The sequence below is a fragment of the Ceratotherium simum genome, chromosome 4 (genome assembly GCF_057802395.1).
Source record: "Ceratotherium simum simum isolate JZ-2026a chromosome 4, ASM5780239v1, whole genome shotgun sequence".
Classification (NCBI taxonomy): domain Eukaryota; kingdom Metazoa; phylum Chordata; class Mammalia; order Perissodactyla; family Rhinocerotidae; genus Ceratotherium; species Ceratotherium simum.
In genome coordinates, this window is record NC_141903.1 from 63,592,756 (window position 1) to 63,619,118 (window position 26,363).

The following is a 26,363-nucleotide window of genomic DNA, read 5'->3' on the forward strand; positions in this document are numbered from 1 at the left end:
GGGGTAAATGCAACTCCAGCTCAGCCTCACTGCCGGCACAAGCAGGAGGAAAAGGCATTGCTGCAGCCTGGGTGCCATTCTCCCTTCCTTCTAATATTCTTTGCATATCAGCGCATGCTTCCAGGTGGGCTGAAGCACCAACAGGGGGTATACTCTTGGTTAGTCTTGTAGACTCTGCTTCTTGGCTGCCCACTTGGCCAGCACATGTCATATGTAACTTTCTCTAGTCACATTCATAAAACCATAGTAACCAGCACCTTTAGTGACCAAGACTCAGGCTTTTCAGTTAATGACTAGATTCAATAAAACATCCTTGGGTGGCTTTTGGCTGTTGTAAACCTTTTCTCAGTTACAGAGTGTTGTGAGCCAGAAAATCTGCAAATGGACGAAAGTGAATTCCCTGTTTGCCTATGCTTTTACTTCCCAGCGATGGGGTTGGAAGATATACTTTATATTTGTGGAATGGAAAAAATCTAAGTTCCTTTTTAGAATACAAAATGGATTATGATTTTAATTAAATATTGGGCATGCACAGAATAGATACCCAGATATTGAATTAAAACATCAGTAAATGCAATTGCCCTATTTCTGTAAATAAATCAATCAGTGAGATAGAGTCACATTTATCCTCACACTGGATACAGATTCTGTGTTAAGTCCCTGGCTTGTTTCATGGCTCCCACAGGTTTCATACACGCCTTTGTTGTGTTTTGACTGAACTCATCAACACAGAGTTTGTAACTCAAAAGGAGCTCACATTCTCTGTCTTGGACTTGCACAGTTTGAACAGCAATAAAATGTTAATGTGAGTGTCAAAGAAATTTTGGGATCTGGGATTGTACTCCTGAGTGCTGAAGAAAGCCAGTCGTGACCCTGTCCCCTCAAGGCTCACGGTGCTGAGTTGTCACCCAGCATGAAGTGCTCCTTATCACCCTCTGGTTTCAACATCTTTGTATCTTGGCATTAACCATCCCTCTGAAACCTCATAGCCCCCACAAGTGGCTAATTCAGAGCTTGTCGCAGGACCAAAAATTCTGCAAGTTCAAGAGGAGGGTCATGTGCATTTGCTTTGAACTATATGGTTCCTTTCCAACGTAGACATTTTGAAAATAGAGCTTATTAAAATGACAGGAGAAGGGGGGAAAACACCAACTCTATTCTCTGTCATTGAGACAGAAAAGCATTTAAGTAGATAGAGAGACTATAGCACTTGAGAATCCCCTAAAGTGCTTAGATTTATTTCTGAGAAATAAATGGTGAATTGTTTATTTCTTTCTCCCCCTTATGTTTCCTTGGGATAGAGCAATTAGTTTCTTATTTTTTATGATTGCATTATTCTTGCATATATCTTTCTGTGGTCCAGGCTATAAAAGTAAATAGAGGATCCAGCTGTATGAATGAATATCCTTTTAATGAGTGTGGGGAGGAAATAATAATACTAAGTAGTGCAAAACCATTTTTATGTGATGAACCAAAGTACCTTTGTTCCCCAGCTCCCCAGTCTTAAGCCACAGGCCACCAGTAAATGTGTGCATAAAATGACACTTTTATGTATTCTGGTGTTAACAAAAATAACTCATGGTTTGTTTTGTCCCCAGAATGCACTTAATATGATTTTTGAAAGGCGGTGGCATATTCTGTTTTAATTTCCAGGGTCAAGGAAGGGTGAAATGGAGTATATGACTTTTCTGTAACACCCTTCATTCTATCTTTGGGCGAAAGCCTTGCTGAAACCGTGAGATAACAGTTGCTGGGTGATAATACAGTCGTTTTCGTGGTGCCATGAGTTAATTTCAGAGGTGAAACTATCCTTACTTAGGAAAATAATGTGCCTTCTCCCCTCAGACCAGCCGTTTATTCAGAACAGCAAATGGATAGTGAGTGTCTCCCATGTGCAGGGTATTATGGGGGGTGCCAGCAGTGGCTTAACTCTGCTCTCTTCCCTCCCTGCTCTCCTCCTTCCTGGCCATTGTTACTTGTGGTTTTTCATTGAGTCTCTGTATCTCTGAAGTCCCTGGCAGTGATAATTCAATACCACCCACCTCCAACTCTACCATTAACTAAATTTCAAACTGGCTGTATTCATCTGCTCATGCTGCCATAACAAAATACTATAGACTTGTTGGCTTAAACAACAGAAATTTTCTTACAGTTCTGAAGGATAGAGTCTCAGATCAAGGCCAGTTTCTCTTAAGAGCTGTCATCCTGGCTTGCAGAGGCACATGAGTGGGGAGAGGGGAGAGGAGGCACTTTTTGGTGTCTCTTCTTAGAAGGACACTAATCCTATTGGATCAAGGCCCCACCCTTATGACCTCAGTTAACCTTAATTACCTCCAAAAGGCCCTATCTCCAAATATAGTCACACGAGGGGTTGGGGCTTCAAAATATGAATTTTGGCGGGGGGTGGGGGTGGCAGACACAAACATTCGGTACATAACACTGCTCAAATAATAGGGAAAAAAAACCCTCACAGAGAACCATACCATGACGTGAACTTTGTAGTAGTTCCTAAACTTTTAACCTGATGCTCTGTGCTTCCTCCACTTAGCAATGGCCCATGTGAGCACATTCTGATGATGGTTGCACGGGAGAGCTTGAGAAGTCCCAGGATAAAGCCAAATGAAGAATCTCAAATACCTGTCTGCCTTCCCACCTTCCCATGGTGACCTGGAATGGCTAGCAGAGGGATGGAAGGAGAGATTTCTAACCCCTAGAAATAAATGCCCAAGGACAATGGATTGGTTCTCGTCTTTCTCTACAAAGATTTGAGTCACGATTTGGTAGTTCCGAGGTGACTCTGGTCAGTTCCCAAGAAAGTTGCTCTCCTCTCCTGACCCTGGCTCGAGGAAGAGAGGCTGAACGTCCTAGTAGGAGGGACGCAGTATGTGCTCCCCCATAACTCTTGCTAACTGGAGCAGACCCTGGGCCTATCCCAGCCTAGTCGAGGCCTGACCTGAGCAGAAGGGAGCCTCAGAACCAAAAGATCCTCTGGATTGCCAGCTTGTGGTTGCCGGGACACAGCTCAGAGCAGAACAGTGGTTGGCAGAGGCTGAAAGGGAGCCTTGGCTGTTTCTGCCAATGTGATAGGCGGTTGCAGGGTTTTGTGAAGCAGTCTGATGAACCCTCTCAAATAGAGGCACCTAATGCTGCTCAGCTGTGTAATTGGGATGGAAATGGGCCAATGAGAGGCGACAGTTTGTGCTTAACCTTTTGGGAGTCTTGTTCCAGGAGACTGTGTGTGGGGGGAGAAAAGAAGCATTACAAATAATAAGCTTCTCCGCCTGATTTGTAATGAATTAGTAATAAATGGCCTAGCGCTCTACAAAAGTCTGACGATTACAGAGCGGCTTTAGCTAAGTGCACGGGACCACATCTTATTTTGATCAGCTGTAGCGTAGCAAAGACATGTAATTATCATAATCTAACAATTAGCCTGGCATCACTTTCCAGTGTTTAATTACCCCGATAAATGGTAATTGAATAGAGGACTTAATGACAAGAGAGAAACTTTCATTCTGCCTTAGGTGCTTAAGTTGTCTACTCCGCTAGGCATAATTTTCTAACGTTGCTTGAACAACAGTCCTGATGATCATTTTCCTTTTTGCAGTCGGCCATCATTTTGTTTTCTGATCTTGACCTTTGTTTATAATATTATTTAGCTCTTCTCAAAATTTGATACTGAGACCCAGAACACAGAAGGAGATTACTGGGCACTCTACACAGTTGTCCTGTTTTTAAGCATTACGTCTAATATCCTTCAGCTACAATTAACCTTCTTTGGACATCTATCAAGTCACTACTCGTAGTGTAGTGTATACACTGTGCTAGGTGTTAGGGATATAGAGATGGGTAAACACCAGTACTATCTTCAAGGAGCTCTATATATATAAAAAAGGAGGTCTGCATAAAAATATTATAATAATAATTACAGTAAATTGCTTTCAGTGCAATACTAGTTTTCTTCTAAATCTATGCATTTACCTTGAATGAATTCAGTACTTTTATGGCTATACCCACCACCTAATTTCTAATGTCTCCAGATCTCTTTTCTCTCACCTTCGCTTCATTCCTGGTCCCAGATTTGTATCCAGCTCCTCAGAGAGTTCTAGCCAACCAAATAAAAGTAACTACTTCTCACATGCCAATTTGTGTAGAAACAGCAACAGTTTCAGCTTTACATCCTAAAGCTTTGTATGAAATGCTTTATCATTATTGTGCCCTAGCATTTCCAAATATATGCTTCCCCTTGTTGTATGAAGATCAGACATAAAAGAAATCCATAAAACATTTATTTTCTTTCTTCCAGCTTGTTTTTTGTTCCTTTGACAATAAACTAATAGATTAGTTTCATCCCACGTAGGTCTTGGAAACGCCACCCCAGTTTTTGAAAAGTCAGGGCCAGATTTCAGACTTAGATGGTAATGATGCCAGTAAGTTATCACCAGGCCGTAATACAAATATTTATTTCATTGTTTGCACACCAGTACTTAAGAACTATTAAATCATTGTTTGAGTTGCTTGATAGAAAGGACATTTATTATAGCTCTTTGGTTATTGTTGTTACTTTTGAAACTAGGAATAGCATGAAATTCCACTGGGTAACTCCATCCCAATAGGATACAAAAGGGCTACATGTATCCCACCTGCATCCCACCTGCAGTTTGGCAGGTGCTTACTTGTTTGATTGACTCCCGCATCCCTGGGAACAGAATCAGTTTGTTTAATCCTCTTCTCCTAGTGGCTGGATGACCTGTTCAATGATTTCCTGCATCTGCTTTTGGATCTGCGTGTCGGTGGCAAATGCTCTGTTCTGTGTGCTTGACACAGTGTAAAACTCTGGATAACTTAGGGCATGAAGGGCAGCTTTGTCAGGATGTTCCCGACCAGCAGGAGTCGAGAAAGAGTCTGTTTTGCACTGTGGAAGTGACCTCTGTTAGAACACTGATTGCCAGACGATAATTCTTTATTTTATTTTAATCTCTTTTTGAAAACCACTTGAAGTGTTCTGTGATGTGTTGGGTCTGTAGAACTCTGCCTGGTTAATTCTTTGGCTGACTTAGTCTGTTGACATTGACACGTTCTTACTCCATGCCCGAGGCCTCTTTGGGGGCTTAGAAGCAATTAGACTGTCACCCAAAGCTCCCAGGCCCTTCCTGAAGGAAAGTCTTGTTTAGGCTCTGCCAATTTAATGCTTTGTTTCCTTTGGAGCTCTTCAGTCAAGCTAATAAAACAAACTCCAAATGAGTTAAAACCGGAGGAGAGAACATTCTGTGGGCCCTGTATTGGAAACAGGTATTACTCCTGGGAGCTAGCAATTTTAAAAAGTCATTCAGACCGATGTGACTTTTGCTAAAAAAGCAACAAGTGAAAGCGATTTGAGATTTTTATCCATCTATTTGATATGAGTAATTAGTATTAATTGTGAGATTTTTAAACCACATGCTTTTGCAGCATATTCACACACACACACACAGAAAAAATGTGACAGGTTAGTATACTAAACCACTAATGAATTCTAAATATCTGGCCAAGTAGATTATGTCTTTTTCCATGGCCAACAGTTATTGAATTCAAGGCAAACTCTCATGCTGAAGAATTTATAATTACCAAAACATGCATGTGTTAGAACTTCATTGGAATTTTCATTAATGGATAAATAGAGCACCAACTCTGATCTCTAAATATTTTGTCAATATCTTGTGCTTCATTGGATGTGAATGTATGTGTCATAGCACACAGCATTTCAACCGATTATGAGAATAAATAGGAGGGCTGGCCCCGTGGCTTAGCGGTTAAGTGCACGCGCTCCGCTACTGGCGGCCCGGGTTCGGATCCCGGGTGCACACCGACGCACCGCTTCTCTGGCCATGCTGAGGCCGCATCCCACATACAGCAACTAGAAGGATGTGCAACTATGACATACAACTATCTACTGGGGCTTTGGGGAGGAAAAAAAAAATCTTTAAAAAAAATGAATAAATAGGAAACATCTCTGAAATTCGCCCTTGAGTGGGGTTTTTTTTTTAACTTAGAAATCTTCACTTCTTTGGGAATTTTAGTTGTTATTGGTATGTTGTAGAGCCTGGAAGAGCTGGATTGGACTGCCTGAAATGATGTGTTTCGGTCGTCTTGTACCACACCTCATTCAGCCTTAACAACTGGCCTGGTAATGGTGAAACTGTCCATGTCTCTATCTTAGAGATGAAAATGAAGGTTGATGAGCAACCCATTTGAAAGACAGACATGTTTCAGCCCGTGAGAGAGAAAAAACATTTAAAATTAGCAAAACAAATCTTTCTTCAGCCCCCAGTGATGCTAATATTATTTATCTATCCCAAGTTTGATTTGCTGTTTGTATTTCATTATTTAACCTCCGGAGGAAAATAAAAAAAGAGCATCTTCAAATTTAGGATATGAAAGCCATAAGGCTTGCATTCTGTGCTGAAAGGAATAACAGAAGGAGACAAGAAGAGAAGCGTTATGCAACAGAGACTGCCGTCCTGCCCATCTCCTCACCAAACATATTTGTAAACCAAATCCCATGTCTATTGAGGGGCCCATTAGGCCCTTCAGGACAAATGAGAAATTCTTCTGGTTAAAAAGAGACATCTTATTCTGAAATTAGCCTTTAAATCAACAATAGTAGAATTGAAAGCCTGTGCTACCAAGATATATTCACTCCAGATTTAGTTTAAAATTTGGGAGGAAACCTAAGCTGATAAATGTGCTTAATCTTTGACCATAAATCATATTCTTCTTTTACATTTCAATTTCAGACTGTAATATATTAAGTTGCCTTGTAATTAAAGAAGTGACATTGTAGTTCTGCTCAAATAGGAATATTAAAACAATCACCTCTTTGACAGATTAAAATACATTTAAAATGTAATAATCAACTATTCAGTTCATGAGAAATAACATTTTCATTATTGAATCCTTTAAAACATTACAGGAAAGGGGGATAAAAGTGTCTCACAGCTTCCTAACCTCTGATAACCACTCTGTCTCTGTTCAGAAATGCTGTTTCTATATTTATGGAGTGAAGAAACTTCACTCAGGAGCTGCTTGATAAAATACCTCGGTACATATTTCCCTGGAAGCAGGCTCTCTGCTGTGCCAGCAACATATGCTGTAGGCCAATTTAGAACGTTTTAAATATGCACCATGCCCTTCCTTTTCCAGCTACTAAAATGAAATGCATTTTGGCTTTAGCAAATGAGGATGGAATGAGAGGAAGAACACTGCAGAGGAAAGTGACTAAAGATGAACTCAGAGAAGGATGATTAAGATGGTGTTCCTCTGCAGCCTGAAACCCAAGGCACTGCCTGTGTGTCTGTTGGACTTGGCCTCCCCAGCTGTCAGTATCCACAACACAAGAGCATATGGTGGCAGAGGGGGAAGTAAGGTCAATGACATGAAAAACCATCCATTGAGAAAGGAAGCTAGGTGATGTCTACTTGCCATAGCAAACAGGAAGCAAGGACAGAGTCAGTTGAGAACTTCCACTTGAAGTTGGTAAAGGATTAGAGTACTCAAGGTTCAGGTTGGGTCAGGTTAACTATGGTCATAAAACAATGCTTTGGTCTCTATCTCAGTAGAAAATTAGGGGGCACTCTGTTGATAACTAAATGAAAAGACAAATTGTCGACTCTTACCTCACTTCTGTTGTCTTTATTTCATTTGAATTCTGAGACTTAAGTCATGATTCACTTCCTCTAGACAGGTTAAATATGGAGAGAGTTATTAATAAATTTATAATATAAATTTATAATATAAGTTTATAATCTAGGCTGTATTTAGCCATGGAATGTCATCAGGTGTACACTGAAGACAAACTAAGACAAATACATACATCTGCACATAGACTTTCTAGCTCCACTGTAGTTGTTACTTTTGCTATCAATAGCCTGGAAATGTGCAGTCTCTGGGTCATCAAGAACTATCATAAAGTGCATAATTCATTTTTGGTAATTGAGTTGATTACAAAGAACTAGTTGCCATGCTGAATTTTATTCTTAATTAACTAAAATGACTCATTATATATATGACATTGATTCTCAACCAGGCTACTGCCAAGTTTTGGTAAATGTATACAATATATTCTTGCCATAACAGAGTATATATACTGCTATATGTTATATGGAGCATTGACCCCCATGCAACCCAGTGGAGAATGAGGGCCATGCTTCTATGCATATGAGATGTTTCTGGGCACTTGAGACTTTTGTGTTGTGAGGACACAGGTCAGTAACTATTTTACACAAACACAGTCACTTTCCTAAGGGTGGTAACTATGCATGCTTTGCATGGTAAACCACTGTGATAATTTAGTAGAGATTGTATTGTAATTATTCCTGGCTTGTTGCTGTGCAGCCAAAAATTCTTATAGTTCATAATATGCAGTGATTTCAGAGAGGTAGAGAACCACAGATACAATGGATGGAATTAAGGATAAGTAGGAGTAAAAACAAGACATTTACAAGAAAATTTCCAAGAAATTTACAGATGTGTTAAAGCAGCGGCCATGCTACCCATGACATTTGTAAATATTGGCATGTGGAATCACTCTTCCTAGATGTGAATTTGCTCTGTTAACGTGAGCTTAAGCTCGTGAAATCTGTTTCCTGATGGAAAAAAAGATCCCTTTATGTGAATGACTACTGAACCTAACAGCACTTTATTCTTTGAAAGTCTGGAATGATGTATGTGAGTCAGGAGCTAACCCTGCAATCTGAGGCTTGTTCTAAATGTTGATGTACCCTCAGCTTTCAGTTTAGGAGTTTGGGACCAACCTAGTGAGGAGAGAACAGGGTCGGGACACCTTGCAGCAGGCTTTCCTAGAAGACCAGTGTAAACCAAATGGTACTAAAACCCTTAAGAGCGCTCCGCTAGATGAGGGGAATTATAACAACTGGTAAAGCTTTGGAACCATTGCAGTTAGGAGGAAAGAGAATGTGCTTCAGAACCATATAAGCCTTGGGTTAAAATCCTAACTCTGCTACTTACTTCCTGTGAAAAAAATTGAACTAAGAGGATAACCGCTTCTCTGAACGTCATTTCCTCATTGGTCAAATGAAACTAACTATAACTGCCCAATTAAGATTTCACATGACAGCATATGTAAAGCCATAACATGGCAGGTCAGCAAACACTTGTTGCATTAGCAAATAAAGGAGAGAATGAAACCCCGTCAAGAATGAGAATCATCCCTCTGGGGGAATACAGAGTAGACCTAAGAACTTAAGACTTGAACAGTGAAATCTCACAGGAAGTAGAAGAGTGAAGAGCTTCCTTTTGAGGTCAGACTGGTTGGGTTTGAATTCTGCCTTTTACTAGTTGTGTAAGGTTGGGCATGTTGCTTGACTTTTTAATCTCGGTCTCCTCATTTTAAATGGGTGTACTAATAGTGTCTATTCTGTGGGATTTGTGATGGAGATTAAATTGAGATAGTGAATGCAACATAATAAGCACTCAATAATATTAGCCGTACGCATGTGCTTCCTCACAGTAAGACCAGAAGAGAATGGTTCAGTACTACTTTGTCGCCAGAGAGCATGATTTGGGATAGTATTAGAATATCTAACCCTAAACTTTCTTTGGGTTGTACTTGGGTACATTATACAGATGGCTTTTATGAGTTCCATTTTATCATTGTTTTTATGTGTATAGTATCCATTCTTTGAAATTTACATTAGTAAACTAATTTATGCAAATTAAAGATCTGAAACAGGAGTGTAAGTTGATTCTATGGTGAATCATCATCTTTTATTTGTCGTATGGATAGAAGGGTAGAAATACTAATTGCTGGGGCAAGCACATGTTTAAAATAGGCTCCACAGTGATTCACTTAACACCCCACATGATGTAAAATGTCACCAGAAAGGGATAACTGGTCAACCCAATGTAAAATGGGTCTTCAATTTCATGGTTTGTCTTATTAAAATTTTAGTGATATTGGGGCTGGCCTGGTGGCGTAGTGGTTAAGTGTGCACGCTCCGCTTTGGCGGCCCAGGATTCGCAGGATTGGATCCCGGGCGCGCACCGATGCACCACTTGTCAAGCCATGCTGTGGCGGCGTCCCATATAAGGCAGAGGAAGATGGGCATGGATGTTAGCCCAGGGCCAATCTTCCTCAGCAAAAAGAGGAGGATTGGCATTGGATGTTAGCTCAGGGCTAATCTTCCTCACACACACACACACACAAATTAGTGATATTAACAGGGATAAAGGTTGGAAAAGGGAAGTTAAATTCAAGGTGTCAAAAAACTATGACATTTTGTAGAATAAAGCAATAGCAGAATGGGTCGTGACGATGGCAGTTTTAATTTTTATTTCCCCTTTTAAGCAGTGCCAAGTGCTAGTAGAAGCTAAAATGAGTGACACTTAGGGAAAGGAAAAACTTCCCCCTTGAATGTCTTTAAGATCTATAATAATAATATAATAATATAAAGTGCATCTGGGCATTGCCTTCTGCTGCAGTTCTTGTCTGGCTCTCATCCAGAACTGTCAGGCTACTCTGAGTGCTGATGATTCATATCCCAGCACCCTTTTATCTGAATGTTGCAGTGTCTTTTCTTTGTACTTTGGCAGTGATGTTACCTTGATGTTCAAAAATCTTTTAAAAGCAACACAGTCTTTCCTTGCATCTTGACAAATCGTTGTCTGCCAGTAATGAGGAAAAAGTAAACCTAGTTCCATGATCATTGTAAATATAAAGAAATAAGTACTTCCAAGAGTTTTTTGTTTTTGAAAATGGTTATGTATTTTGAGATCCTCTAACTGAAAAGTGATCTGATCATCTTTCCTTATTTCTCTTATATGTCAGCCTGCTGCTTTTCAAAAGCATGGATCAAGTGGAGTTTTTGTCGATCATTTGATACTTGAGGACAGACTTTAGGATTGTCATATAATTTTCTTTCTTTGGAGATTTTTAAAAAGGAAACAGGGATTATTTTTACTTCTGTTGTATGCTCTTACTGCTGTTGTTTAGAAGTTAATATTTTGTTATTTACCCATTTTAATATGCTTTAATATATCCTGATAATAGTAACAGTGCTTCACATTCACATGGTACTTTTCATACATTTCCTCATCTGAGGCTTGAAGCTGCCATGTGAGGTTAGCAAGGCAAATTCTCATTGTTATTTCAACTTATAAATGAGGAAACTGAGGCTCAGGATGGTTTATGACTCTCCCACTCAACCTGCAGCAGATCCAGTCCTTAAATCCAAAGTGAGCAGTGCTTCGACTTTTGCCATGTTGTATTTCAGAAAGGAATCTCGGCTTTGTCAATGAATATTTAGTGTGAAGAGTGAAGACGGTGGGATTTCTATTGGGCTGAATATTGGTCACACCAATGCGTTGAAGGTCTTTGTTATGTTTGGATGCTGCATTTTAAGGAGAACACTGGGAAACTGGAGGAACTGAGGAGGGTCAGGAAACTAGCATGATGAGGAGCCTGGGAACTATACCAGAAATAACCAAAGAAATCAGAATTTTCAGCCCTGGAGAAAAGAGGATACAGAGAGACATAGCTAACATCTCCAAATGTTTTATGGACTAGCTGGTGGAAGAGGAATTAGAATTCTTCTTTGTAATTTCAGGCAGCAGAAGTAGGATCACAGGATAGAAATTACACAGAAGCAGATTTATGCTTGATACAAGAAGAAACTTTCTAACATTTAGAGATGTCCAAAAATGGAATAGACTAGCTCACCATCACTGGGAAGTGTTCACACTGAGACTGTCTGACTTGAAGATTATATGACTTTATGGATGTTGTATTTCAGCAGTAACCCAGTTTTATGATGAACCTTCTAAGGGCTCAGAGAAGAATTTCCTCACTAGCTAAAAACAGAGAGGTTTTGTAGGCTTTTCCACTCTGATTTTAGGAAGTTGTGTACGTAACAACTGCTGTTTCACACATCTCTGGGTCCTGAGAAATACTGTTCAATTGATGGGGAGAGGCATATTAGTTAAAACAAAGAAGCAAAACTTTTATAAGATAGGAACTGAAGGAGACAATGTGACGTGTGCAGTGGGGTGTGTGTGTACCTGCATGTGTGTGCATACAGTTTAACTATTTCAGGATGAAGTGGCCATGGTTTTTGCTAGTTTCATCTAACCTGTTACTTTCACTATTCATCAGTCCAGCCTAGAACACAACCTATAAAATTAAGAGATGGGGGAAAAGTCATGCGTTTTAGATGGTTTCAATTTTCTTAATATGGAAAGGGATAGGGAATCAAAACAGAGATTGGCTAAAATGAGTTTGTGACATAAACAGATTTATTAAGGGAAATACCTAACTAGGATCTGAAGTCTCCGTTCTAGGTCTAGTTCGATCACTCACTGCTTCATCATTATGCCTTAGGTTTTTATTTTCCTCTAAAGTGGATGTGTTGTTCTGGGAATTTTCTTTCCAACTTTTAAATTGTATGATTCTAATTCTCTCAATTTTATGACTCTAATTCTCCACATAGGAGAAATTTGCATAGGAAATTAAGAATGGTCTCAATTATAACAATAAATTCAATTATTTATTCTTTAAATTTCTTATTCATTTATTCAAAAACATTTATTAAATGAAATACTATTTTAGAAATATGAAAACTTTGCTTCAATATATGTGATTTTAAGAAAGGAAAAGAGCAAATCAGTATCTTTAATACTTAAAATGAATGTGAAGGGTTCCATTTGTAGGGTATTTTGAAATAAATATAATAGAAGTTCTCTGTAAAATGGCTTGTTGTTGCTTAGATTTGAAACAGCAACATTTCAAACCATGCCCCAAATCATAATAGCATGCAATAAAAATTTAACCCAACATTATTGAAGGTTCAACCACTGATTCTAAACAGTAAAAGCTTTTCCTCTCCAAATAATCTCATCTTGCTCTTCTTCTTCCGACAGATTCCAGAGGGGTGACTACCACATTGACGTCTGTATCAATGACTACCTGGATGTGTTCTGCCCTCACTATGAGGACTCGGTCCCAGAAGATAAGACTGAGCGTTATGTCCTCTACATGGTGAACTTTGATGGCTACAGTGCCTGCGACCATACTTCCAAAGGATTCAAGAGATGGGAATGTAACCGGCCTCACTCTCCAAATGGACCACTGAAGTTCTCTGAAAAATTCCAGCTCTTCACGCCCTTTTCTCTAGGATTTGAATTCAGGCCAGGCCGGGAATATTTCTACATCTGTGAGTATATAGAGATTTATCGTGTTGTGGGGCAGCTGCAAGAACCCAGACTAATTTTTTATCCATGTTTCAGAGAATTGCAGAGAGCTGGACTCTGCATTACAGATGTCTCCTTGTAAATGCATACATCAGGATCCCTAGATACATTAGCTGGGAATTGAGAGCACAAATTAGATTAAAGACACAGTGCCTCTCCCCCTATGAAATTGCGTGTCAGCCTGTTCAGTGAACCACTGCTGACTTGTATTTCTTTTAAATGAAAATTGCCAGGACTTCTCCGAAGCTCAGGAAAAGAAAAAGAGATTCCTGAAAAAAAAATTAAAGGAAATAATTAAATTTACATAGCTTGAAGTCATTGGATTTCTTATTCAGGTGTCAGCAATATCCTTTCAGTGGTCCACATTTTCAGTGGGGAAAGCCAAAACGCCTGCAGATGTCAGCATGCTGATGATAAATACTCTTTTGCACCAAGGAGAAAAGACAATTATTAAGAGCAGCTGTGTCTTTAAACAGGAAAGAGCGTGAAGTATCTAGAAAGGGTTCCAAGGGAACTGGTATGAGTGAGTTTCCCGCCTGTGAGCATTAAGCGCCTCTGTCCTGAGAGAGCTCTAAAACTTGCTCAGCAGACCTCTGTGTTAATCATTGCCGCGGCCTTGTTTTTTCTCCATTATGTACCCATCACTTCTTCAGGCGTCATACTAGCCATATAGTCTAGGTGAATGCATCTATGACTTTGTGCATAAGTCACCTGGGGATCTTGTTATAATGCAGATTCTGATCCAGGGGGTCTGAGGTGGGGTCCAAGATTCGGTATTTATAAAGCCCCCAGGTGATGCTGCTGGTCTACGGACCACACTTGGAGTTAGCAAGGTTATAGGTAATATCTAGGTTATAGGTAATATCTAATTTAGGCAGGTTGCTGTGTATCTGGGCTTTTCTTTAACTAGTATCAAATATTTAAACTATCTGGCCTTTCCTGCACATTTTCACTGTCAGCTGAAAGAGTTAAAAGTTTACTTGTTCAAAAGTACATTTATCAGGGCCGGCCCTGTGGCTTGGTGGTTAAGTGTGCGCGCTGCAATGCTGGTGGCCCGGGTTCGGATCCCGGGTGCGCATCGAGGCACCACTTCTCTGTTCATCCTGAGGCCGAGTCCCGCATACAGCAACTAGAAGGATGTGCAGCTACGACATACAACTATCCACTGGGGCTTTGGGGGGAAAAAATAAAATAAACAAAAGTACATTTATCGAACAGCTTACCATGACTCAGAAATATTGGAGGATGCAGGATGAAAAGATACTCCCTGTCCTCGAGGAGGGACAATCTAGTGGGGAGCAAACATGTAAATAGGCAATTAAAGGGTAAATAGACAATTGCTTAATGAAGATAAATGCAGGGAGCAGTGGGAACATGGAGGGGTTGTACCTCACCTGCTTGGAAGAATCAGGAAGTACAGCTGCACACAGTGTGTACGGATCAAGCACTACCACCCAGTATGCTTAGCATCCCTTTTTCACCCCTGCTTGCCAGACAAACAAGATAAAGAACATTCCTGTTTTTCTGACTCATTTCTTCAGTCCCCACCCACTCCTAACCCACATGTTTTAAGTCTACAAGGATTTCTAGCTCCTCTTCTCCAGAAAACAGAATTTTATAATAAGCCGGGTTTCACCATTGCAAGGGCACTCTCACTTACATTGGAATTGAATTTAAAAAGGAAATTGAACAGTACCAGTTTTATTATTTCAGTGCGTATTTCAGTCATTAGTCATGAGAAAACATGTAAAAGCCTTGATACTATCTCACATTCGATCCATAAAATAAGAAAAGGAATATTGAGTCCCACAGACAGAGAAAACACTGGCATGCAGTGAATTCACACGTTCTCAGGCAGCAGGCTCTTGCCTTTTGCTGATTTTTTCCTTTGTGAAAGAATCTCATTCAGCAAATGAGAAAAAGGAAAGAGGAGGACTTCAATTGTGGGACAGCAACTCATTAATTGCCTAACTCTAAAATATCATACCAATGTAAGAAGAAATTATTGCCAGTTTCCAAATGTTTATATTGGTTTCTCAGAGTAAAAAACAACAACAAAAGCAAAACCCCAAAATGAACAGAAAGTACTAAGAGGGGAAGCATACTCACCCACTAACTAGTTGATTGCATGATTATTAGAAATTATAGAATCCATTAGAGTTCATAAGCAAGATGTTATTATTCAAATATACCCATAGTGCTTATGACTGGTTTTTCTTCACTTGTGGTTAAATTCAATATTTCACTAAAAATCATTATGTGTCTTCTATAACATTCATTTAACGGAGTCATTTAACTGTCAAGGGCTCCTGTCAAAGTAATTGTTCCCAAATGCTTCAAAATATCAAGAGCTTTTTGCTGTTCAGCTGAGTTGAACCTGAATTACTTTTTTAAATGAAAGGTAAAATAGCACAAAATTAGCAGCAAAGAGATGCTCATTTACAAGAAGCACAGTGGCCTGGCAGTCAGTTAAACTGAATTTTCAACCATGTTTTAGAAGCACAAGAGCTTCCTTCCCTGTCTTTTTAGTAGTGAAAGTGTTTCCTCCCTTTCTTTCACTGCTGAGAGTAGGAACGGCAGAGCTAACGTGAATGTCTTACAGACGTTTAATATACTGTGGTCATAATTAAACTAAAGGATTCTTGTGGGAGAATTGGCCCTCAGTTGAATTTTCCTCTCTCCTAATCTGTGTGGAACGAACAAGATGATTGGGAAATGGCTCTTTTCACGCTTAATACGTTATGAGAAGCTCTGTTACTGATCTCACAAACAAGCCTGACGGCCCACCAGTCAATTTTATAAAATATTCTTATGAGGCCAGGGGTATTTTTCATCTCCTCAAGGCCTTAAACTCTCTTCTAAGTTTTCAAAAGAAAAAAGAAAGCTATAGCCTTTTGGCAGTCCTGCTTTTGGGCACTAGAGGAAGAGTTAAGTTTAGTGGTGACTGTAGAGAACAAAAATTCAGATACAAACTTGGATTTGGGAGAAAGGAAGAGAAGTATTTCAAAACAGGATATCCACATCGTCACGTAGACTCAGAGGACACAAATCAGAGAGTTCTTAACAAGTTCTGCTTTATCCTCAACAAGATTTATTTCCTTCTTAAGTTCTTTGAGTGATACAAAATTAAGAAAATACATAGTTGGAAATATCTCATATGAAGTTTCTAATTTACTTTAAAAAGAAAATATCCTTTACAGTTCTAGATGCTTTATTTGTCCCAAGAATGACTCTATGCCATGTCCTCCTTTCTTTGGGAACAGGCAGTATGTTAAGTTGTTATAATCCCTGATTATTGTTAAGGCAGACTGAGCCCATTGTTGAATCTGACAAATACTGTCTTCAATCTACAGGAGCTATTTTGGTAAGCGATTGGCATACTAAAGTAATTACAGAAAGTTGGTGGTATTTCTATTAGTGATAGATTTGCAGAACTGCCTGTCAGTAGATCATGGCCATGGTCATTTATATAGACTTCCTAAGGCAGAGTGTTATTTTAGAAACTTAAAAATACTCGTTTTAGAGATGATTCTCATACATATTAACCTAATGAGAACGTGTTTGGAAAAAGTTTTACTGTTGTTATTTTTAAATCATAAGAGGCAAAAAGAAATAAATAAGGCCACTATAAGTTATTTTTATAAGTCAGTAGAAACACTGATTTTGAATGTCCTCTTTTGTAAAGTAAAGAAAACTGAGTCTTTGTCTCTTCTCTTGACCTAACTAGCTATATGATCTTGGGTAAAGCATTGAATCTCTCTGGATTTCTAATTCCACATCTATAAAAATAACTTGGTTGCAATAGATGATTTCAAACATTTCTTGGAGCTGTAATAACCTAATCTTAGTATATTTTATCTGAGGGTCTGCGCCACTAAAGTAAGAGAGAACATCTGTAAAATGGCCCAGCCCAATGCCTTACTTAGTAGGAGTTCAATAAATGCCAGTTAGAGGGATATCTTTAGGGAAAATGCAGAGCAGAGAGGCGTATTAGAATTATTGAACTAGTTGCATTGCTCTCACCCTGTCCAACCCACCATCATCTCTGGTCTCGACTAGTGCAACAGGCTCCTGTTTTCCCCACTCATGCCATAACTCTGTCAAAGCCCTCCAGTGACTTCCTGTCTCACCAAGACAAAAATTCAAAGTCTAAGCTGGCCAACAAAGTCCTCCATGGCAGGTGCTCCTCTCTTTCCTGCCCTGGGACTCTTGGACTTCTTCTCCTACCACTGTCTGTCTCATTGTCTCTGCTCCAGCCACCCTGCCCTCCTTCGTGGTCCTCATACCTGTCCAGTGCCCCACCCCCCATCAGGGCTTTGGTACTTGTTCTTCTCTCTGGCTGGGTTCTCATTGCCCTGGGCATCCACCTCCCTTGCTCTCGCTTTCTTTAAGTCTGCCCTAAAAAATGTCTTTATCAGAGAGGCTATTCTGACCTCCCTTATATAAAGATAACATCTCTGTCATTCTCTGCACTCTTACTCTGCTTTATTTTTACTCAAGCACTTGTAGCCCCTGACATTATGTATTTATGGTTGCTTGTTCACGGCTATTTCTGCCCTATGCCCTGTGTTATGTGGTTTGGCACACAGATGTTCAATAAATAAGGGTCACTAGTGTTTACGTAGCATATACTCTGCTCCAGGCACTGTTCTAAGCTCCCTACAATTCTCAAAACACCACTATGAGGTACTGTTCTTATTTCCCATTTTACAGGTGAAGAAACTGAGGCACAGAAAAATTAGGCAACTTGAAAAAGGTTGAAACAGATAAGAAGTGGCTGATCTGAGAGAAAATGAAGTACTCATTTAAGCAACTAAAAGAAAGTGAAGAGATAAAGTCTGTCTTAGGTCTCATATGCTAATGAAGGAAAAACACACTTTATTTTGTATTAAAAAAAGATTAGAAAAAATTAGCACTACTGTTTAGAGAATATTACTTTAACTCTACTAGAAACCTCAAATCAGATAGTAGCAAGACACATCTTAAACACATTTATGCATTTTCAGCTCTCCAAAGGATACTTTTCCATCTCCAAAAGATATTTCAACTGTATCTTCCCAGATGGTTGACTCTTTTAGTACGATAACTTCAGAAGCCAGAGAACTTGTATTTTCAAAGAAATACACTTCATAAATCCACTGAATAGTCAGCGTCCAGACTGAATCACCATTGCACACTTGATTCAGGAAGGAGTGAGTTTTAATGAGACCTACAATAAGGAAGACAAATGTCATTTTCTGAAAATGATACTAAAAAGGCAGAGAATTCTTCTAGCATTTGCCACATCTGAAGTATAGCTGATTTTCTTCAAAAGGAGATACTCAGAGTAAAGATAGTTTATAGTCATAGCACCCAGATGGAAACCAGGAGTTTCTGGGAGATTATTAGGGAACACACTTCCTACACTTATTGGTGGGTGAACTTGAATAGACATGTTGTTTTAGTATTGTTCCTTCATATTGATATGGTGATAGAAATACAGAGCTGAAAAATGTCCATTTCTTTGAAGTTAGAGTCCTGAAAATCTTATTAATGAAAAGAACTTTCAGAGAGCTGAAGACTTCTGCTCCAGTCTTTGTGGTATACATATTTTTCAAAATTAGAAAGAAAATCAGGGAGATAGTCTATGTTACTGTGGGCATCATTCTTAAATCTATAGTATATAACTACTTGAATGCATGTGATTAATTGCTAATTCTCCGCTTTATGTACTTAGTTAAAAGTTTAGAGTCTTAAGCTGTGAGGCAATTTTAATATGCACTATACAATTTTAAAAACTGACAAAATAAGTAACTTAAATTCTTAAGAGATATCTTACTGAAATGATCAAGATCAGCTACAGAAATCATTTGATTGTACAACATAGTTATTGACTATCCTTTAAAAGATGTAAGAATATTCACTAAATCCAGAGAATACTAACGTAAAGAAAGTCCTTCACTTGCCAACTGGATTTGTGCCAGAAGCTTATTTGCAGGTGAGTTGTTTGGAACTTAGAGTGTAGTTTCTCATGGAAGTGTTTCTAAAATCAGGCAAGCTCTCCATAATGTGGAGAATTTGCTTAACCATAATATTGATTTAAAACTGTGTATTTTCAGTGAAAAATAGAAAACAGCATCTAGAAGAGTTGTCCAATAAATATTTGTTGAATGAATAAATGCCATAATAGTAAGCCAAATAGAACCAAAAAAGCAATTTTTTTTTAAAATTTCTTATATGCTAATAATGTTTGAGAAAAAGAGATAAATGAGAAGCCCTAGGTTTTACTTTGCCCACTGCAGCAGTTCCCTAGTTTCTTAATAATGTTTTTCATCATATGCTGGGGAAAAATTACATCAAAGGAAAGAGTGGAACATGGTAAAAAAAAAAAAAAAAAAAAAGGCACAGACCCTGGTGAATGCAGCCTTGGGCTCGAATCCTCCTTCTAGACTCTTAATAGCTATGTGTCTTTGGGTAACTTAACCTTACCAAGCCTTGCTTTCTTCATCTGTAAGATGGGTATATAATAATAGTTTCTTAGCACTATCTTTTTATTTCTAAGACTCAAAGAAATATTTTTTAAAAGACCAGTTGACTACCAAAAAGATAACTTCAATAATCCACATCCAAAAAATTTTGCATCCTTCAAAAAGTTAAGGCAACTTGAATAGCCCTGAGTGATATTTTAGTTTAGTAAAAAATTTCAGGGCCGGCCCCCTGGCGTAATGGTTAAGTGCACACGCTCTGCTGCTGGCCGCCTGGCTTCGGATCATGGGCGCGCACCGACTCACTGCTTGTCAGGCCATGCTGTGGCGGCGTCCCATATAAAGTGGAGGAAGATGGGCACGGATGTTAGCCCAGGGCCAGTCTTCCTCAGCAAAAAGAGGAGGATTGGCATGGATGTTAGCTCAGGGCTGATCTTCATCACACACACACACACAAAAAAAAATCATAAATGCTTAGTAAAGGTTCACGTTTTAAGTCCATGCCCTATATTCTGAAGGAACATTATGCTGGGATTACATATGCCTCAGGAAGTCTTCATTTCCCTGTAGATGTCTGGTTTTTCAGCTGCTTACTTTAGTAATCTACATTAAGAATTATTTTGGTCCTAACAGTTCACACCAATCCGCCTTTTTTCTGAGTTGTTCTCATTGAACTAGATGAGTGTCAAAACGGCACCTTTATCAAAGCAGGAGGTAATCTTTTTCATCCTTCATACTCTTTTACTCTTGCAGGGGAGGTGACTTGTAAGTACAGTGTACTTTCTTAAAACGAACAACTCAATATTTGCTTCAACGTGTGTGTGCATTTTGCTTCTGTTATTGAAAAATGCTTTTGACCACTGGAGTCTTATTTTAGCATTAAATGCTCTGGCATATACTTCAGCTGAGATTCAAGGGGTTTGTAATTGAAATTTCCAGAAGGACTGTGGTCAAATACTAGCTCGCCTCTTGTATTTTTTTGGTATGTAGACTCAGAGCATGGTATTCAGCAAGGCATATTTATATTAATAGAGAAAGGAGTTGAAGGGCAATGTTAGGAAATTGACAAATTTTAATATTTTCTAAAGTGGAAAAGAATGAATATGGCACAAACATCAAATAGTAATTGCTCGGATATAGATACAGAGTGTATCTTAGTCACTAAAATCTACTTAGTTTTTCTTTTTAAGTTTTATTTTGAACGTACAATGGAACAGTTTTTCTCCACTTGGACACTGGAAGTTTGTCTGGGATTATATCAGATTTCTGTCTAAAAATAGTCATTCTGTTCCCTTTGTATACTTCCAATGGTCTTTAGTGAACCTGTAAGAACGCACCTTTTTATTTAAAGAATGAGTTTAGAGAATTGTGTCTGTTTCAAGTTGTCCCTAGCCATCTTTTAGGAAAGCATGAGCAGATTTCAAAGGCTCTTAAATGAAGGTTAAATACAGAACATGAAAGAGGATATTTAGGGACTTCAGGATATTTTTCTGTGTTAATTGTAAATTTCTCTTATGAAAACAGTTGTTTATTGCCAGGTGCCCTCTTAGCCTCCTGAACAAGAATGCTTGGCATCAGCTCAGGCACGGCTGGAGTGTGGACACTTCACCCAGCATGTTTCAGATAGTCTGAATAAATCAAATGGGGAGGAGGCAACTGATAACACAAGATATTTTAAAACACTTTAATATTTTTTAAATTTTTGGCAACATTATTTGGTGAAGTGGGAAGAATTTTAAAAAGAAATACATGCCCTGTTCAATGACCTGACTAAAGGATAAGGTACTGTTAAAAAGAATCAGAGAAATTGATGTTGGGTCTGTGAAAAAGGAAACTGGAAAAGATATCACTGTTTAATAGATTTTGACTTTGGAGCAAAGGAAGTTTGCAAAGGGAGCCTTAAAGGCCATTGCATAATTGGGGCTTGATGGAAATTCATGGTATCAGCCATAAAAAACTGAAGACTCATAAGTAGTCATCCCATTGTTTGAATTTTTCAAAGTCTGCGACACTCAGATAAGAAGTTCAAAACCAAAATAATTTTTATTTCTGCTCCTTTTAAGAATTTAAAATGCTATTACAAGACTAAGGGAACATGTAGAGTTCTGACCTTCCAAGGGGAGGAAGGAATTATGTCACCTTTTGCTTCCTTTTACCCAACTGAGACTAAATGTTGAAATGGAAACAATTAAATTAAAGAGTTGTCCTTTTTATCCCTAAATGTCACAAGTGGCTGCATCTCTTAGAGAAATAACACACCTGATTAATTGTGTAATTTCACAAGGAAGCAGTAATTCTCAGCCTTATAAACATGTAATGTACTAATTTGGTTTCAGAGTTAACTGAAAACAGTTTAATGAGCTGCTGTATGGCATGTATGTGCAGTGTTACATAGAGCAGATGCCAAGAGAAATGGAAATAACATGCCAGTGACACTTGGAATAACAGTGTTTATACTTCATTGACTTTGGGTTGTCAGCATGCTATTCTCTGTGTTTCCCTTAGTAACTTATTAAGGCAAGTGAACTCCAGTGTGATGATATCTAAGTGTCATTTGTTGTAAATTACACAAGCATGAACACACCAAACGCATAGTCAATCTTCATAAAAAACTGATACTTCCTCGTATAGATGGCCAAAATATTATCCATAAGGCACGCACACAGAATCAGAGGTGACTCTGAACATTGTGCATGCTGGAAGAACAGTATTTTGGCGTTTCATCAGAAGAAATACTATTTCTACAGATTTTCCCACTCATCTATTCTTGCTCTATTTTAACAGAATGGTCGCGTAACTCTTGGTTTGAAAGTTGTCATACAGCCTCACAGCAGGCTTATATTATCTACAGAGTTCTTTATGAGGAAATATAAATCACCACAAATGAGACTTTTCACAGCCAGAGATATGTAGAAATTTGTGTGAGTGCTTTGCTGGCTTGCTAAAAAATATCTCTAGGCTCCGAAGCTCGCTCACAACTCATCCGTGCTCCCTACCCTTTTGGGAAGCAATTCTCAAAACTTGAGATTTATGGTCCAGAGAGCTGATAGTGGCTATAAAGTTTTCTATTTTCTCTTTTCTTTAATATTAATGCAGAGAATGAGGCATTATCATTCATTATTTTAGTTCATGAGTATCCTGTGGGCTTGAAATATGGTTTCTGGGGCTATGGCTTACCTCTGTTTAATAGGGGAAATATGTGGACTTTGGCAACAGGCTTCTTTTCCATTGAATATTTTTAGGCAGATTATAGAAAAGCCACATTAGCAACAGAACTTTATTATATGCTTTATCTAGGTTTGGTTTTAAAATTTAAAGTTTTACAAAATATTAATTCATTCTGAGCCCCCAAAGTAAAATATCATGAATTGGATATTCAGCCTACTATTATTGTTAGGAATTAGAATGATAATATCTTTTCATTTTACTATTTTCAGAGATGTATGATAGTTCCAACTAGCTTTATCTACATTCATGTGAGATAGGTTTTGGTTTACAGTTAGCACTCCCTTTTGTATCCACGTCTTTAAAAACAAATAACGTCTCTGAATCATTAAAAAGAATATATATTGTTTTTAATTTAAACTTGCTCAATTTTTGGTAGCTTTAATGTCTGGTTTCTAATGTAAATGTGCTCTTTCTAATTTGTTTTTTTACAAAAAATTTTGAATGTTAATTTTCTCCTTAGGTACATGATCATAGGCTCTGACTAAGATCTGAATTGATGAACAGTTCCAATGGGTCCTCAGCCTTGAATTCAGAACTTCTTGCTCTATTTTAGGCCTAATTTTTAAGAGACAAATCTAAACAAAGAGAGTAGAATAGAGACCAAATATGTGAATAGGCAATTTTTTTACTTTTAATAGATTGCTTAAAGGTTTTGCTATGTATATACCGGGAGCATTCAGTTCAGTCAGTTTTGAGGCTATATAATGAATACTGCAACGATTTATTTTGTTTTTTTGTTTGTTTTTTTGTGGGGAGGACTAGCTCCAAGCTAACATCTGATGCCAATCCTCCCTCCACTTTTTTTTTCTCTCTTGAGGAAGATTGGCCCTGGGGTAATATCCGTGCCCATCTTCCTCTACTTTATATGGGATGCTGTCACAGCATGGCTTAACAAGCGATGTGTCAGTGCATGCCCGGGATCCAAACCTGCGAACCCCAGGCCGCCAAAGTGGAGCGCACGCACTCTGGCCGCTGCACCACCTGGTCGGCCCCTGCAATGATTTAAATGAAGTTTAGTTCAGAGTAATTATTGTTGTGAAAGCAGCCTTTTGCTAAAGGCTTACTCGTGCCTTGACTGATAACTGCTCCCTAACACTTGTCTGATAATCACAATTCTAGTGATTTAGCACTTATTGCAAGGTTACGATGTGCCAGGCACTGTATCAAGCACTAACCTGTTTTAACTCGTTGAATTCTCACCTGTGAGGGTAGGTGCTATTAATATGCCCATTGTATAGATGAGGAAACTGAGGATGAGAGAGGTTAAGTAACTTGCCCAAGATCGTGTAGTTAGTAATAGAGTCAGGATTTGAACCCATGCAGTTTGACTCCAAGCCTAAGCTCTTTTATTCACTTAACTTCATAATAAATATTTCAAAAGAAATTAAAAGGAGACAGAATTCAAGGACCCTTGGCAAGTCATTATGTAAGTCCCACCTACACCCTGGAGCTTAAGACAGAGCCAGTTCTAAAAACGGCTAACATAACGTATAGAGAGAAGATTCATGTCAGCTTCTCCCTGAGATTCACGTACTAGTATATGGGTTTTTAAAACAAAGTAGAGCGTTATTGAATGGTTTGTGGGGTCAGAACATGATGACATAATAAAATGTGTCATCACTCTCCCTACTTCAGTTGTGATGAAGACGTGTAAGGATCAGCAAGACTATTGAAAGTATATGTCTCTCTGGTTACCCTGAGTCATTTTTCAGAGTTTTAAATTTGATTAACAAAATCAATAGCACAGTGTAGGCTCTGGTGTATATATTGCAAAGCCTCATGACCGACGGTCTCAACCTCACAGCTTGTTAATATGACATGCTGGGGATTGCCTTATCTTGTCCTTAAGCAGCACAGCAGCTACAAAGTATTGTTTCCATTATTATTATTAGTTGTAGGTGCTGTTGCTATTGCTGTTATTTAAAGTCCACCAGTATTTCACAGACTTGGAGTTATTACACATTTTTGCACATTCGAGACAGGGGCAGAGATTCTAGGAGGGGAAGGGCTACTTTGAGAATTTGTAACATTTGGAAACTTTGGAATGAAGTTCAGGAATTGCAGCAGCCATGCGCATCACCCAGATTTTACACAGGAGTCAGGGCACTGGTTCATCAGGCTGGTCGCCAGAATTGGGGAGACCACCCAGCAGCCCTCCAGAGAAGAGGCTTCACACAGCTCAGGTAGATTTCCTTTCTAACCTGCCTCCCCTCTCCTGATAAGAAGATCAGAACAACAGAGACGTTGGGATCAATGAAAAGACAGGTCTGACTGAAATGGAAAGTATTTGGAAAATAAAACTGGATAAATTGGGCCAGATTATGGAGGGCCATTAATTCTGGTCTGAAGAATTTGGAACTTATCGAGAGGCAATAGGGAGTAGTATGTTTCTGAAGGGGAAGCTCATTTGGGCTTTGTCATATAAATACATCCAAACAATTGGTTTTAGGGCTAGATGCTGGCCAGTTATATAATAATAGCTTGCAGGTAGTGAACACTTACCCATTCCATGTGTTTACATACATTGTCTCATCCATACCTCATCACAACTATGTGTTAGGCACTATTCTTGTTCCCGTTTCACAGATGAGGAAACTGAAGCACAGACAGGTCGAATAACTTGTCTAAAATCACACTGTTCATGTGTGGTGGAGTCCAGAGTTGAGCAAAGGCATCCTGACTCCGGCGTTCATGCTCTTATCCATGTATGGCAAGTAATGTTCAGAAGATTATTCCACAAATAGTACCAGTATTTAGGAAGAAATTATTCTAATCTCAGAGAGATTAATACCCTTTACTTGAGTTTCTGTTGCTTCTGTAATACCTTCAGCCTCTTTGCCACAGCTGCCAAGTTTTAATTTTTTTTTTTTTTGCATAGGCTTTTATGATGTTTTTATTGAGTTGAATTGGTAAATCAATAACATTTGCTGGATTATTAATTTAATCAAATAGCAGAATTTCTGACCTTTTGATATGATGTTAGTTTATTATTAAAGTCCATTTTAGAAGATTTATTGCAGTTATTCCCTGAAATATTTATATTCAAAATGCTATATAAATCCATTTATTAAACTCTACTTGGGCTGTCGGTACTTGTGCATCATTAAATTTGTAGAAAATCTACAGTAGCTATAGAAGGATACTCTTCAGTATTATATTTTCTCATTCGTCAACCCATCAATACTTCCTGAGCTGTGTTTACCCATCAGGCCAATGTTGCAGACACCATGGAGCAACAATAGAAAGTACTCAGTGTAATCTGTCTTCCAGGAGCTCACAGTCCAATGTGAGAAAAATAAATAATAGCAAAAAGAGAAATAAATTACAAGATTGACACTGTCCATAAAAAAGAGGGAGAGAAGATTGCTTCAGGAGGAAGATATTAAAGATGTGAAGTGCTGATTTGAGGGGCAAGGTGGAATTCTGGTC

The 26,363-nt window shown here is 38.6% G+C and overlaps 1 protein-coding gene across 4 annotated transcripts in view; it reads left to right on the forward strand.

Annotated features, from left to right (window-relative positions):
• The window catches only part of EFNA5 (ephrin A5), a 290,294-nt gene that overhangs the window by 230,215 nt on the left and 33,716 nt on the right, over positions 1-26,363 (forward strand). For all 4 annotated transcript variants that reach the window (XM_087429951.1, XM_004420328.3, XM_087429952.1 and 1 more), the window contains exon 2: positions 12,913-13,205. In XM_087429951.1, coding sequence (XP_087286077.1) covers positions 12,913-13,205 — 293 coding nt within the window. The remainder of the gene's footprint in view (positions 1-12,912; positions 13,206-26,363) is intronic.